The 16,481-nt window shown below is 44.2% G+C and overlaps 1 protein-coding gene across 1 annotated transcript; it reads right to left on the reverse strand.

The window, feature by feature from the left end:
- Positions 1–719: 719 nt before the first annotated feature.
- LOC132392831 (protein FAM237A-like) lies at positions 720–15,311 on the reverse strand. The gene is made up of 3 exons (XM_059967284.1): positions 15,151–15,311; positions 2,629–3,027; positions 720–968 (listed from the first exon to the last, which is right to left on the reverse strand). The coding sequence occupies exons 2-3, from the start codon at positions 3,024–3,026 to the stop codon at positions 773–775; spliced, it is 594 nt and encodes a 197-aa protein (XP_059823267.1). The 5' UTR covers position 3,027; positions 15,151–15,311; the 3' UTR covers positions 720–772.
- Between the last annotated feature and the right edge of the window lie 1,170 nt (positions 15,312–16,481).

Below are 16,481 nucleotides of genomic sequence, written 5' to 3' on the forward strand. Positions count from 1 at the left end.
CTGAGTTGTCATTTAATTACCCAGTCCTAACTGCCTTAGGGATGATGATGATCTGCCTTCTTGATTCACTGCATTCCTTGAGGTATGACTGTGCCAATAATGCTGTTAGGTAGGGAGTTTCAGGATCTTGCGCCAGCAACAGTGAAGGAATGGATTATATTTCCAAATCAGAATGGTTTGTGGCTTGGAGGGCAACTTGGTGTTCCCATGCTTCTCCTGCTTTCATCCCCCGGCAAAGACAATGGGTTTGCAAATTTTTCCACCCAGAAGGAATGGTCTAGCGGAGTAAATCACTGAAGCAAAATCATTGACATTTAAAAGGCACTTGGTCAAGTACATTGAAAGGCTTGGAGGGAAATGGGCCAAACACAGGCAAATGAGACTAGTTTAGATGGGCATCATTGTCAGCATGAAATAGTTTAGCCAAAAGGCCTTTTTCTGTGCTGTATGGCTCTATGACTTTGGCAAGTGGTGACACTGAAACTATTTTAATTCTGCTGCAAAGACAGTCCTGTTAGATGACCCAAAATAAAGAGATGAGTTTGCTTTCAAGATTTTCATCCCTCTCCTTCCTTAAACTGATAGCAGCCATAGACAATTAAATTTAATTAAGCATTTAAATGCAACACTGTTTAAATTTATTTGGATACACAGTAAATTACTTTCACATTACAGAACAAAGACTTGGATTTAAACCTTTACTCTTCCCACTCCGCTGAACCAGTAAACTAAAAATTTATGGAGGTAACATTGCCATTTCAACACAGGGATTTCAGATATGTTTATTAGTGAAAAACAAGCCACAAAAAGACACTACAGCACGTACATTGATATAGTTGAGGCCGTATTTTTTGCTATCCAGTTTTGCGTGATGTTGGAACCATTCCTGTACACTTAGATCCCAACCCAGTCTTGAACAAAGTCTTTTACTCTGGGATTGATCATGCTTTGACCCTCTGCGAAGATCCCTGAGGAGAAAGCAAAAATCCCAATGTTATTACCACATTTACAAAGAACAGATCTTATGCTTATCACAACATAAGAGACCATTTGGCCTACAAAACAATAGTTTGTTTTAAATAAAAGGTTGCCAAGATAAATGATCAAGTATCTCTCCCACCCACCCCCCCATGGAGTGCTACGAATCTTTGAAATGCCAAAGTGAAAGCTGAGTCTGAATATATAGAGTCATAGAACAATACAGTGGGAATACAACCACTTGTCCCATCGAGTCCATACTGACCAGGTGCCCGCCCAGCTGATCCCAATTCCCTGCCTTCGGCTCATTGTCCTCTAAGCTCCACCACTACTTTATTTATGCTAGCACTTCTTAAATGATACTATTGTACCTGCTTCAACCACTTATTCTGGCAGCTTGTTCCATATACTCAACATCGTCTGTATGAAAATGTTGCGCCTCAGATCCATTTAAATCTCTCTCACCCAGAATCTATATTGCCTGGTCTTGCACTCCCCTAAGACATAGGAGAAGAATAAGGTGCTTTGGCCCAATGTGTCTCTTCCATCATGGCTGATAATAAATCCTCTCAACGACATTCTCCTACTTCTCCCTATAACATTTGACGTACTTAGTAATCAACCTATCAACCTCCACTTTAAATATACCAAATGACTTGGCCTCCACGGCCATCTATGGCAATGAATTCTACAGATTCACCACCCTCGGGCTAAAGAAATTCCTTATCATCTCTGTTCTATTCTGAGGCTGTGGGCTCTGGTCCTAGACTCTCTTACTATTGGAAATGTCCTCTCCATGTCCAGCCTATCAATAATCAGCAGGTTCCAATGAGTCACCAGGTGTTAAAAGCCAGGCTTCTGAATTTATAATGTATTATGCATGAAGGGAACACAGTAATAAGTACAAATCTTTCAGCCCTTCATCTTTTTATATCATAATCAGGTTGTGGCTGATCTGTAGAGTAGCCTGCTTAGTTCTAATTTCCTCAACACCTTTTCCTGACGTAATCCGGTTTGATTTATTTTCCAATAAACTCAAGCTATGTTGATAGAGTTGTGCAATCAGCCTAAAAATTGCAAGCCTACATTTTGTTAACAATAGGATTATTCTTCACCTACAGGTGTTTCCCATCTCCTGATTTGCCATGTTGTCTGGAATTAGAGGTCTCAAGATTTTAGCTCCTCTTACGGATTATGCCTGGGATTTGCCTAGTTAAATAATAACATAACTCTGGGTGGGAGAACACAAGGCAAATACTCATTGTCAATTTCCATTTTTCCCTCCATTTGATTGTCTCTCAAATGACAGTAATTTCGTGTAGCAAGAGACAATTCATGTCATTGGATTGATAACTATTATGGAGTCAGAGAGAACTGCAGCACAGAAACAAGTCATTTGGCCAATCTCTAGTTCTGTGAGGCAGACACTGTGTTGCCCTATATTCTTTGCACTCATGTTGTAATGCTTCCTGATAAGTATTATGCAAGATACCCTATCTTGTGTTGTAGTCTCAGGATTATCATCTACCATGATAATTATTTGGAAAGTGGCGATGGGCAGAAGAAGTGTTCCTCATCAAAGATCTCATCTAGAAACTGTGGGGTTGGACACTGTGAGAGGGGAGGTGGTGGTGAAAACATGAGACGTACTGTCTGAGATCCGAGTGTGCCGTCACTAGTTCCTTCTCATCTTCAATGAAACGCCTTCGTCCCAACCCATGGGTCCGAGAAATCATACAGTCCACATAGATGTCCCAGAACAGCTGTGCCAGGACCCAGAAGAGACTGCTGTGCTTGGACTCTTCTGATGACTTAAGGTAGATCATGAAGTCCCAGAAGCCGTTGACAGTGTCTGCTATACGGGGTTTCCGCATTTCAAGAAGAAGCGTGGAGGAGGATTCCCAACACTGGGGGTCGGTTGGACCCAGAGTCAGAGGATCGATCTGTCCACGGCACGAGTGAAGGGGTGGGAGCAGCATGACCACGAAAAACAGTATCAAGCCCATTGGTCTGTGGTTCCAGAACAGCCTCCTCCTGCTGGTGTTCATTCTGTAAAGCAAACAAGGAACAAGGGTTTAATCCAGGGGTCAGCAACCTTTACCACTGAAAGAGCCACTTGGACCCGTTTCCCACAGAAAAGAAAACACTGGGAGCCGCAAAACCCGTTTGACATTTAAAATGAAATAACACTGCATACAACGTTTTGTTTTGCCTTTATGCTATGTATAAACAAACTATAATGTGTTGCATTTATGAAATTGATGAACTCCTGCAGAGAAAACGAAATTACATTTCTGCATGCAACAAAAACATTTTGAACTCCAAAAAAAAGACGTTGGGTTGAAGGTTACTTTCAAGTAAAATACTCAACGTCTATTTGAGTCCTTCTTGTATTTATGAAAAACGCCAAACTTAAATTTGCCGCCAGCAGCAAACCAAAAATAACGTCAGCCAGCTGTCAACCTGAAAAATAAAAGGACTATTTCACTGAACAATGAAAACATATGAATATACGTAAAATAATAGGCAATTAAAATATTTATCATACTTGTTCAGGTTGACTCACACCTGACAATGCAGTCGTATTCAGTAGGGATGGATCGATGCTTAGGGGAGTGACCGGGAAGGATAATGTGTTTTTTTCCTCTCTGAACTCACAGAAGCGTTTCCCAAACGATGTTTGCATTGCGATGATTGCAGAATGTAAGTACTCCGAATTTATCATGTCGTGACCTTGTTTGAACTCTCTCAAATTGGGGAAGTGAGACAATGTGCCTTTCTGTAAATCTCTGGCAAGCAACGTCAACTTGCGCTCGAATGCCAAAACATCCTCCAACATGTGCAGGGCTGTACGTCCTTACCCCGTTGAAGAGCTGTGTTCAGCGTGTTCAGGTGCGCTGTCATGTCTACCATGAAGTGTAGCTTTTCCAGCCACTCTGGCTGTTCCAGCTCAGGAAAGTTGAGCCCTTTGCTGCCCAGGAAAGTTTTCACTTCTTCCAGACACGCGACAAAGCGTTTCAGCACCTCCCCTCTGGACAGCCAGCGATAAAAACACGTTGTAGCGGTGTGCTACACGCAGTCAGTAAACTGCAGTCAAAGATAGCTTTATTCGAACTAAACAGCCTTGCTTTTAAGCCTCCCTCAACCCGCCCCCCATGGGCGCGGATGCTGCAAAAGACACGTACTCACAAACCCCCGTAGGCTATCTCCCTTAGCCTGAACGCTGGCTAATTGTGAGCCGGTTCGGATGTGTCAGGAAATGGGTCGCCACAACGTCTTATTTAGATTGTACAAGATCACCATAATCTTCAAATTTAGATTTACATTTCAAAAACTAACAAACTAACATAAAATACATTTTAATTAAATACTGACCATGTAGCGGTGTGCTACACGCAGCGCTAAAATTACGACACGGAGTCGGTAACTGCAGTCGAAGGAAAAAACTTTATTCGAAATCTTCAGCCTCACTTTTAAGCCTCCCTCAACCTGCCCCCCATGGCGCAGAGGCTCCAAAGCTCTGTGCTCGCAAACCCCCGTAGGCTATCTAATTGTGAGCCGGTTCAGATGTGCCAGGAAAAGGGTCGCCACAACCAATTATTTCCCAAAGCAACAGGGAGCCGCAGAACAGACGTAAAAGAGCCACATGTGGCTCCGGAGCCGCGGGTTGCCGACCCCCGGTTTAATCAAAGGGAGGCTAGTGCATATGTTTCTGAATGGTTGGTGGTAGCTATTATTTTATTATTGACACATATGGAGATACAATGAAAGCTTTTGTTAGTATGCCATCCAGACAGATCATCCCATACATAAATACGTCAAGGTGGTATAAAAGGCAAAACAACAGCACAGTGCAAAAAGTGTTTGAGTTAAAGGAAAGGTGCAAGAGCCACGAAGAGGAAGGGTGAGTGATCAAGAGTTCATCTTCATCGTACACAGGGTCTGTTCAAGAGTCTTGTAACAGTGAAATAGAAGCTGTCCTTGAGCCTAATAGTATGTCTTCTTGGAAGAAGAAAAAAGCTTGAGAACATACACAAGGAGAGTTCCTATCCCTCTGTTATAAGACTTTTCAATGGAGTTCTTGGACAATAGTACTGATCTACAGTCTTGCTAACAGTCATTACACCTCTTATTTGCCTGAGAATGTAGCCCCATTATGCACCTTACCCCTTTTATACTAGGGTCATCTCCTGTTAAACTAATGAATGACTTTACTCTCTGAAAATATTGCTTATCCTCTACTATCCTCCAATTCTAGCTTTGTCTGAACTCCAATTTATCTCACCATTGTTGACCTTTCCTTCAAAGGCCAAGGGCCTAAGTCATGGAAAATCTATCTCTACAACTCTTTATATCCCTCTCCCCTTATGTCACTCCAATACATCAAGTTAGAATTGTTTAATAATGCTCCTGTCAAGTGCCTCAAGAGGTGTACAAAGGCTGTTGTAAATCTTGTCAAGAAGAAAAGATTCAAAAGACTAGGTAATGAAAGAGATCTTGAAGATAAGGCTAGTAGGAAGGAGCTTAAGAACAAAGTTAGGAGAGCCAGAAGGGGCCAGGAGAAGGCCTTGGCGGACAGGATTGAGGAAAACCCTAAGGCATTCTACAAGTATGGGAAGAGCACGAGGATATGACGTGAGAGAATAGGACCAATCAAGTGTGACAGTGGAAAAGTGTGTATGGAACCGGAAGAGATAGCAGAAGTACTTAATTAATACTTTGCTTCAGTATTCACTACAGAAAAGGATCTTAGCGATTGTAGGGATGACTTACAGTGGACCGAAAAGCTTGAGCATGTAGATATTAAGGAAGAGGATGTGCTGGAGCTTTTGAAAAGCATCAAGTTGGATAAGTCACCAGGACCAGATGAGATGTACACGGGCTACTGTGAGAGATGAGGGAGGAGATTGCTGAGCCTCTGGTGATGATCTTTGCATCATCAATGAAGATGGAGAGGTTCTGGAGGATTGGGGGTTTGCGGATGTTGTTCCCTTATTCAAGAAAGGGAGTAGAGTTAGCCCAGGAAATTATAGATCAGTGAGCATTATTTCAGTGGTTGGTAAGTTGATGGAGAAGCTCCTGAGGCCATATTTATAAACATTCGGAGAGGCATAATATGATTAGGTCAGCAATGGCTTTGTCAAAGACAGGTCGTGCCTTATGAGCCTGATTGGATTTTTTGAGGATATGACTAGATGTAGAGCAGTAGATGAAGTGTATATGGATTTCAGCAAGGCATTTTACAAGGTATCCCATACAAGGCTTATTGAGAAAGTAAGGAGGCATGGGATCCAAGAGGACATTGCTTTGTGGATCCAGAACTGGCTTGCCCACAGAAGGCAAAGACTGGTTGTAGACGGGTCATATTCTGCATGCAGTTCGGTGACCAGTGGTGTGCCTCAGGGATCTGTTCTAGGAGACCTACTCTTCATGATTTTTTATAAATGACCTGGATGAGGAAGTGGAGGGATGGGTTAGTAAATTTGCTGATGACACAAAGGTTGGGGGTGTTGTGGATAGTGTGGAGGGCTGTCAGAGGTTACAGCGGGACATTGATAGGACGCAAAACTGGGCTGAGAAGTGGCAGATGGAGTTCAACCCAGATGAGTGTGAAGTGGTTCATTTTGATAGGTCAAATATGATGACAGAACATAGTATTAATGGTAAAACTCTTGGCAGTGTGGAGGATCAGAGGGATCTTGGGGTCCAAGTCCATAGGACATTCAAAGCTGTTGCGCCGTTTGACTCTGTGGTTAAGAAGGCATACGGTGCATTGGTCTTCATCAATTGTGGGATTGAGTTTAAGAGCCGAGAGGTAATGTTGCAGCTATATAGGAGCCTGGTCAGACCCCACTTGGAGTACTGGTGCTCAGTTTTGGTCACCTCACTACAGGAAGGATGTGGAGGCCATAGAAAGGGTGCAGAGGAGACTTACAGGGATATTGCCTGGATTGGGGAGCATGCCTTATGAGAACAGGTTGAGTGAACTCAGACTTTTCTCCTTGGAGCAACAGAGGATAAGAGGTGACATGGTAGACCTGTATAAGATGATGTGAGGCATTGATCGTGTGGATAGTCAGAGGATTTTTCCCAGGGCTGAGATGGCTAGCACGAGAGGGCACATGCTTGGAAGTAGATACAGAGGAGATGTCAGGGGTAGGTTTTTTTATGCAGAGAGTGGTGAGTGTGTAGAATGGGCTGCCAGCGACCGTGGTGGAGGTGAATACAATAGGGTCTTTTCAGAGACTCGTTGTCAGGTACATAGAGCTCAGAAAAATAGAGGGCTATGGGTAACCCAGGTAATTTCTAAAGTAAGGGCATGTTCAGCACAGCTCTGTGGGCTGAAGGGCCTGTATTGTGCTGTAGGTCCTGTATAGTGCTGTAGGTTTTCTATCTCTCTAGGTATTTCTATTGCTCCTTTGCCAGAGGGAAACAAGTCACTATTGTCCAAATAAATTGGTGTATAGAGGATTGCTACTTCTCTTGGCAGGCTACATGACCATAGTCTTTTATTTAAACACTAACAATAAAGCTGTCATTCATGAAAACAGTCACAAAAGACATAGACTCATCTGCAAGCTGTAAAGGATTGAAGCTAAAGTGGAGACATTATTCAGTATCACTTGGAATTCTCTGCACAGCTTTCTGCAGCACCACTTTGCACTATGAGACTTAGTTGCATTTTTCTGTTATAACCTAATAAAAAAAAGGTTACCATTTGCCCTCATCAATACTCTCCTGGCTCTTTCACCACTTGGTGAGCCTCAGCTTGGGGTACAGGACATCAAGGTTCAGGAACAACATGGGTGGGTTTATAGCCAGGGATGGGCTGCATTTTCCTGTTCCCTTTAAACCTACAAGGTTCAGTGCAAGTTTTATTATACTACCTTGTCAGATGGATAAAAAATGAAATTGTATTTGAGGGTTTATGAGAGAAGCATCAAATAGTCCAGAAAGCTTGCAAGTCTGGCACCAGCAGGGTGCCAAGACTGTTGGATTTTCAGCTATTGAGTATTAACAGTAAGTGAGCATCTGCACACTCCTAAGGGATGGAACTACAATGATGTACAACTTCATGGTTAGAAAATAAAGAAACACTCTTCATTACAGTCCTGAAAAGCTTGTGTAATATCCCAGGTCAGTGCCACAAACAAAATGCTTGAGGAACTCAAGTCTCAACCCAAAATGCCAAAAGTCCATTGCTGCCCAACCCACTGAGTTCTTCCAGCATTCTGTTTGTTGTTCTAGATTCCAGTACTTACAGTCTCTTGTGCCTCCTGGATTTATGTCCTGCAGTTCTGAACTCCTGTCACCTACCTCATCAACCTCTGTTAGTATCCTGAATGTGCCAGTGAAATTGTTTCTCACACTGTTGAACTTCACTAGCTACAAACCAAAAATCTCAACCACTCCTCACTGGAAATCACCTTCATCCCAGAAATCAACCTTAAGAATCTACATTATGCTAAACTGCCTGAACTGATGGTATATCTTTCTTCAGTTGTCCTACTGTTGACCTTCAGTTGTACTGTTACCCTCACCCATGGGGGTATTATTTTATGTAATAGAGCAAATAGGTTTTACAAAAAGCAGCATGGTCAGTAGTGCAGCACTCCTTTGGCACAATACTGAATCCATTGGGACACATGCTTCCATTTCTGGAGTAGAGTTTAAACCTAATTCAAGGATGCGAAAATTTCTTCTGAGTGAGCTGAGTGAGTCTTGTTTCAGAGAGTTGTGAATCAGCCATGGTGATAAATATACATGATAATAAGTGGGCTGTTGACGCAATTCATCCCTCCCTTGGCCATCATCAGCCACTTACTAGCTCCAAATTTGTACAAACCCATATTTGTAACTGACAGCTTCTCCCACCATTGCTCAAGGAAAATGGATGATTAGTGCAGGTATTTACTCTTCCTCTCATCACAACCACTCTACCAACAGTTGTAACCTTTCTAATCCTGAAGGACTTGCTCAGTCGTCCATAGGCTGTGCTGCATTACGGAGTGTTCCTAGTTCCATCCGGATCGGTAGAGGCTGCAGAAGTCATGCTCAATTTGATGAAAGACATGTTTAAACATCACACATCTCAGAATACGCAACCCTTCAAGTGCACTGGGCAAGATCACAGGATCTGGTGCTGAAAGTTGTAGTCAGAATGGTTATCATTATCCGGCTTTAACCCTAGGTATAAAAATAAGATTATACTGAGGACAAGAGTAACCATTCCCACTGTGTGATATTCCTAACTCAGACACCAGGGCAGACCATCACTTTCCATCTTGTCGACCCTTGTCAACCAGCCCTATCAACCCTGCAAAGTTCTCCTTACTAACATCTGGGGACTTGTGCCAAAGCTGGGAGAGCTGACTCACAGACAAGTTAAGCAACAGCTTGACGTAGTTGAACTGACAGAATCATACCTTACAGTTAACATTCCAGACTCCACCATCACCATTCCTGGGTACGTGCTGTCTCGCTGGCAGGACAGTCCTAGCAGAGGTGGTGGGTAGTGAGGGAGTTGCCCTGGAAACTCTCAACATCGACGCTGGACCCCATGAAGTCTTATGACACCAAGTTTTAAACATGGGTAAGGAAACCTTCTGATTACCACATACCGTCCTCCCTCAGCCAATGAATCTACTCCTCCATGTTGAGCATGGAGGCATTGAAGGTGGCAAGGGCACAGAATGTACTCTGGGTGGGGGACTTCAATGTCCATCACTAAGAGTGGCTTGATAGTACTGAGCTGGTTGGGTCCTTCTGGACTTAGCTACTAGACTGGGACTACAGCAAATGGTGAGGGAAGCAACAAGAAGAAAAAACACTCTTAGCCTCATTCTCACCAACCTGCCTGCTGCAGAAGCATCGGTCCGTGACAGCATTCGTAGTCATGACCACCGCACAATAGTTGTGGAGACGAAATCCCATTTTTACATTGAAGAAATCCTCCACAGCATTGTGTGGCACTACCACCGTGCTGAATGGGATAGACTTCAAACAGACTTCTAGCAACCCAAGACTGGGCATCTGTGAGGCCATCAGCAGCAGCAGAATTGTACTCAACTACAATCCATAACCTCATGGTCCAGCATATCCCCCACTCCAACATTACCACCAGGCCAGGGGATCAACCCTGGTTCAATGAAGAGTGCAGGAGGGCATAACAAGAACAACACCAGGCATACCTCAATATGAGGTACACCCTGATGAAGCCACAATAAAGGACTACTTGCGTGCCAAACACCATAAGCAGCAATTAATAGATAGAGCTAAGTGGCTGCACAACCAACAGATCAGATCTAAGCTGTAGTAGTTCTGCCACATCCAGCCATGAATGGTGGTGGACAATCCAACAACTCACTGGAGGAGAAGGTTCCACAAGTATCCCCATCCTCAGTGATTGATGAGCCCAGACCAGCTGTGCAAAGGATAAGGCTGAGGCATTTGCAACAATCTTCAATCAGAGGTGCTAAGCTGATGATCCAGCTCAGCCTCCTCCAGAACTCCCCAGCATCCCAGTATGCAGCCAAGCTGATTCACTCCATGTGATATCAAGAAATGGCTGAAAGCACTGGATTCTGTGAAGGCTATGGGCCCAGCCAAAATTCCAGCTATAGTCCTGAATATTTGTGCTCCAGAACTTGCCATGCCACTGCCAAGCTGTTCCAGAACAGCTACAACACCGGCATCTACCCAGCAATGTGGAAAATTGCCCAGGTATGTCCTGTACACAAGAAACAGGATAAGTCCAATCCAGCCAAGTTTGGGTTCTGTCAAAGTCACTCAGCTCCTGACCTCAACACCTCCTTGGTCCAAACATGGACCAAAGAGCTAAATTTCCAGAGGTGAGGTAAGAGTAATAGCCCTCAACATCAAGGCAACACTTAACGGAGTATGGCATCAGAGTGCCCTAGCTAAAATGGAGTCAATGGGAATTAGGGAGAAAACCCTCAGCTGGTTGGAATCATAGCTGACACGAAGGAAGATGATTGTGTTGGTTGGAGATCCATCATCTCATCCTCAGGACATCACTGGAGTTCCTCAGGGAAGTGTATTAGGACCAATCATCTTCAGCTGCTTCATCAATGACCTTCCTTCCGTCATGAGGTCAGAAGTGGGGATGTTCGCAGGTGACTGCACAATGTTCTATACCATTCATGACCCCTCAGATAGTGAAGCAGTTCATACCCAAATACAACAGGACCTGGACATTATCCAGGCTTGGACTGACAAGTGGCAAGAAACAATCGAGCCATGCAAGTGCCAGGCAATGACCATCTCCAATAAGAGAGACTCTAACCATTGTCCCATGACATTCAATGGCATAATATTACTGAATCCCCTACCATCAACACCCTAGGAGTTACCATTAACAGGGAATTGAGCTGGTCTAGCCATATAAACACCGTGGCTACCAGAGCAGGTCAAAGGCTAGGAACCCTGCAGCATACAGCTCACCTCCTGACTCCCCAGATCCTGTCCACCATTTACAAGGCTTGGGTCAGGTGTGTAATGGAATACTTGCCATTCACCTGAATGAATGCAGCTCCATCAACACTCAAGAAGCTTGACACCATCCAGTACAAGGCAGCCACTTGATCGGTACGCCTTCCACAAACATAAAATCCCTCCACCATCAACAAATAATTACAGCAGTGTGTACTATCTACAAGATGCACTTCAACACAGCAAAGTTCCTAAGGCAGGACCTTCCAGATCCACGGCCACTAACATCTAGAAGGACAAGAACAGCAGCACTTGGAAATTCCCATCTATGTTACTCATCATGCTGACTTGGAAACATATCACCGTTCCTTCATTATTACTGGGTCAAAATCATGGAATTCCCTCCCTAACAGCACTGTGAGTGTACCTATACCTTAGAGACTACAGCGGTTCAAGAAGACAACTTATGACCACCTTCACAAGGGCAACTAGAGATGGTCAATGAATACTGGTTTAGCAGGCGCAAATGAAAATAAATCAATAAATCTTGCAGTTTTCCCAAACTCCCAAGGCTCTAATAGATGCCTACAGAGGGAATGGTCCTGGAGGAAGTCAAACTGAGCATTGCTGAATAGGTTGATAATTGTTGAAACTCGTCAGCGAATCCACACTCAGCAAATGATAATGACCGGATGGATGGGCTGACACTTTGCTGAGGTGGAATTGTGCTCTCTATGAACAGGCCATAGCTGGACTGTTGTCAATGGATGTCAACACAACAACTTAAGGCACAGGTAGTTCTAGAAGGAAGGTCCTTAACATCACAGCTCCATAATCTTCTCTGCGTTTCAATACCTCAGCCAAGTCTTGAATTGAATTGAGGACCTTTGGAGGAAGCCAAGATTAATCACCATTCGGCATTTCTACCATGAAATGGTCAGGCTTGCTTTTTACAGTCACACACTCTCAAACGCAGTGTGGCACAGTAGGTCAAACTGCTGCCTCTCAGCGCCCGTGACGTGGGTTCAATCCTGACCTCAGATGCTGTGTGTGTGGAGTTTACGTGTTTTCCCTGTGTTTTTCCTACATGGGTTTCCCTTGAGTGCTCAGTCTCATCCCACATCCCAAAGATATGCAGGCAGGGACATTAATTGGCCACTGTGAATTGATCCTGGGTGGCAGAAAAATAACATCCAACTGCAATGGAAAAAGCCTGCTTACATTTACATTAGCCCTACCTATACCCCTCACAATTCTGTGTGCAATCATATCTCTCCTATTCTCCTATGCTCCTGGGAATAAAATCCTAACTTTTCAAGCCCCAGTGACATCCTTGTAAGTTTTCTCTGGGTAGTTGTTGATACTTGTTGGCTAATCCACACTCAGCAAATGACAATGACCAGATGGATGTGCATCTTATTGATCCAGATCTTATTGATACACAATTTTTCAGTTTTGCGTCATGCTTTCAGTATTTCTAACACTCAGACCAGTTCCAAATGCAGACAATGCTTACAGTACTGGGCCATGCAAGCGTCCTTCCAACATCTCGAACACTACGATCGGAACAGAATTCCGGCAGTGTCCTGGTTTCCATAATGAAGAGCAGGCACAATACTGTTCCTCACTAGCTTGAATGAATGTATCACTAGCATTTCTCAAAACTGCTTAAAATAAGGCAGCCCTTTGCCATCTATCACTTTAACCATTTTTCCCTGCACCAGTGGATGTTGCTGCAGTGCATACTAGTTACAAGACTTCTTTACCTGCATCATCGAAATCTGAGGCCGCTGGTATTTAGTAAAATAGGGACCAGTTGCTTAAACGGGAGCTACAGTGGTAGCAGAGAAATTCAAGTAAATTGATAGTTACTCATAGAAATGACAATACGTATACAGCTGCTATGGCTATCTTGTGTCTGAAGAGACAAAATAAAGTGCCATTATTTGTGTTTATGACATTTCAAAGCACCAGTTTAAGTGTTTACAATTAAAGTGAGACTTTCAGTCAATGCATGTGAACAAATAAGATCACATCTTTTGCTTATTCAATACATCAAAGTCATTCAGATTTACTCTTCCAGCCACTTGTTCCACAGTACCACATGTCTACCGTTGCCTTTTTCTTTAGTAAGAGCATAAAAGATATTACGTACTGGTTTCTCTTGTCAAGTGAGAGGACTATTTACCAACATAAACCAACGTATTGGTAACACCATTAGTAACTATTAGTAACATCACCGCTGTTACTAAAGAAGAGGGCTCAAGTAGCACACACTGTAAACAGATCTCAAATAAAATAGATTCATATAGCATGGAAACAGGCCTTTCAGCCCATGAAGTCTATGCCAACCATCAAACACTGATTTATACTAATCCCATTTTATTCTCCCTACCTTCTTACCAACTCCCCCCAGATTCTACTGCTCACCTATACACTAGGGATAATTTACAGTGGCCAATTAATTCACCAACCCACACATCTTTGAGATGCGGGAGGAAACTAGAGCATCCAGAGGACACACATGAGGGAGAACGTGCAAACACCACACAGACAGCACATAGAGTCAGGTTGTAAACAGGGTCATTGGAGTTATGTGGCAGCAGATCTACCAGTTGCACTACCGCCCTCATGTACAAGAAAATAAATTCTGAACAAGTATTGGAAGAGATGAGACCATAGATGGCATGTCATGGAGCAGTATAAATGGGAGGGAGGGACAGAGGGAGAAAGATGGGAAGGATTCATGGGTTATACAAGAGACTGCAGATGCTGTAATCTGCAGCACAGAGAAAAAAACTGCTGGATGAACTTGGGTCAGGCAGCATCTATGGAGGGAAAAGAGCTGTCTATATTTTGTACTCAGACCCTTCATCAGAGCTGAAAGGGTAGAGGGGAGACAACCAGTGTAAAGAGGTCCAAGAGTAGCAGATTGGTTGCAAAGACAGGGAAGGCATGAATGTAGGGATGGAAGAAGGAAAAGGATTAAGAGAAGGAGGAGGAGGAAAGAAGATAAGGAGTGGAGAGAGAAGGAGGGGGAGAAATCTTTGCATTGGGCTATCCCAAGCCTGGCTGTGAAAGGGAGGGTTGGGCGTGGGGTTAGCAACTACAACCTGTAAGAGTACTACAGTAAAGCTCCGAAGACCACATCCCTGGGAGGGGAAGGACACACCAAGAAGATGGGCTGTGGCTGGGAAAACTTGAAAGACTCGTCCAAGATAAAGGGTCCTGGCGAGATGATGTCAGCAGTCTATACCCCAGCAGGGGTGAGGGGCTTAAGAAGTAAAACATAAACACGTGGGATTCTGCAGATGCTGGAAAGCCAGAGTAACACACACAAAATACTGGAGGAACTCAGCAGGTTAGGCAGCAACTATGGAGAGAAATAAACAGTCAACGCTTCTGGCTGAGACCCTTAATCGGGACTGACATAAGAGTAACGAGTTGGGTAAACGGAGAGGGAGAAAGGGGACTGATCAAGACCGTTCAACCGTAAAATAGAAAGTCCACAAACAGAATACATAAAGCACGAATGCGACCCAGTAATGTACGGTTAACGTAGGCTGACAATATTCTTTATGGTTTTGTTTCCGAGTGGAACAGAACCCTGTATTTCTATTCACTGGCTGAACCCCTGCCCGCGAGATTTATACCCAGCCCGTTTGCCAACTTTTGCAGACGGCTCGCCGCAGATCTGTGGATTCAAAGTGTGGAACTTGCCTTGAAGTTCGCGGGCAGGGGCTCCGCCGTGCTGCCGAGCGCTCGGATCCTCCGTCCGTCAGCCTCTCCCGGGGACTGGACGCCTATTGACCGTCTTGTGGCCCTTTTGAAGCCCCGACACTCACTTTGCCTCATACGTCAGGCTCTTCAGAGAGAGAGAGAGAGAGGAGAGAGAGAGAGAGAGAGAGGGAGAGAGAGAGAGAGAGAGAGAGAGAGAGAGAGAGAGAGAGAGAGAGAGAGAGAAGGAAGGGTGTTTGTAATGGCTGTGATTCAGTCACAGTGCTCTTCCAATCGCGGCACCAACTCGGAGCATTTTCAGCTCTCAGGTCAGAGAGAGGGAGGCAGTGACAAGTTGGTCACTTCAGATGCAAATTACAGTAACCATTCTGTGTGTGGCTTTCACCCTGCACTGCCCCTGGCCTTCGTTACACGTTTAGACCGCTAGAGAACTACTCTGGCAGTTGTGTTGTCTACAGTCGAGGTGATTTATTCGGAGTCATAGGGTTATATACCCGCGGAAACAGGCCCTTCGGCCCAATTCATTCATGCCAACCAAGATGCCTATCTAAGTTAATTTCATTTGTCCGCGTTTGGCTCATATCTGTCCGAGCCTATCCTGACCAACTACTTGTCCTAATGTCTCAAATGTTGTTATTGCACTTGCCTCAAACACCTGCTCTGGCAGCTCGTGACCACCCGCTGTGTGAAGTTGCCCTCAGTTCACTTTTAAATGTTTCCCTTTTGGGAAAAATAGACATTAGATTTAGCCTATGCCCAAAGAAAGCCTAGAGGAGGTTTACCAGAATTGTCTCGGGAATGAAAGGGTTAAAGTACGAGAAGCGTTTGATGGCTCTGGACCTGTACTGGCTGGATTTTAGAAGAATGAGGGGTTCCCATTGAAACCTATCAAATATTGAAAGGCCTGGACAGGGTAGACTACAGAGGATGCCTACAATAGTGGGACAGTCTTGGACCAGAGGGCACAGCCTCAGACTAGAAAGATGTCCCTTTAAAACAGAGATGAGGAGGAATGTCTTTAGCCAGAGAGTGGTGAATCTGTGGAATTCATTGCTCCAGACAGCTGTGGAGGCCAAGTCATTGGGTATATTTAAAGTGGAGGTTGATAGGTATTTAATTAGTAAGGGCATCAAAGATTATAAGGAGAAGACAAGAGAATGAGATTGAGAGGCCATGATCAAATGGTGGAGTGGATTTGATGGGCTGTGTGGTCCAGCTCTGCTCCTGTGTCTCATAGTCTCATTATGGATACAGTCTACAGCTAGGAAACCCTACAGTCAGCTGTCTGGAGATTCTCATATTGAGTGCAGTCC

This window comes from Hypanus sabinus, chromosome 4 (genome assembly GCF_030144855.1).
Source record: "Hypanus sabinus isolate sHypSab1 chromosome 4, sHypSab1.hap1, whole genome shotgun sequence".
Classification (NCBI taxonomy): Eukaryota; Metazoa; Chordata; class Chondrichthyes; order Myliobatiformes; family Dasyatidae; genus Hypanus; species Hypanus sabinus.

Bases quoted from the DNA above. Each gene is read 5' to 3' on its own strand.
- LOC132392831 (XM_059967284.1), bottom strand. From the start codon at position 3,026: ATGAACACCAGCAGGAGGAGGCTGTTCTGGAACCACAGACCAATGGGC. The intron at 969-2,628 runs GTACGTCTCATG...CTTTCTCCTCAG, and splicing joins GCACACTCGGATCTCAGACA to GGATCTTCGCAGAGGGTCAA.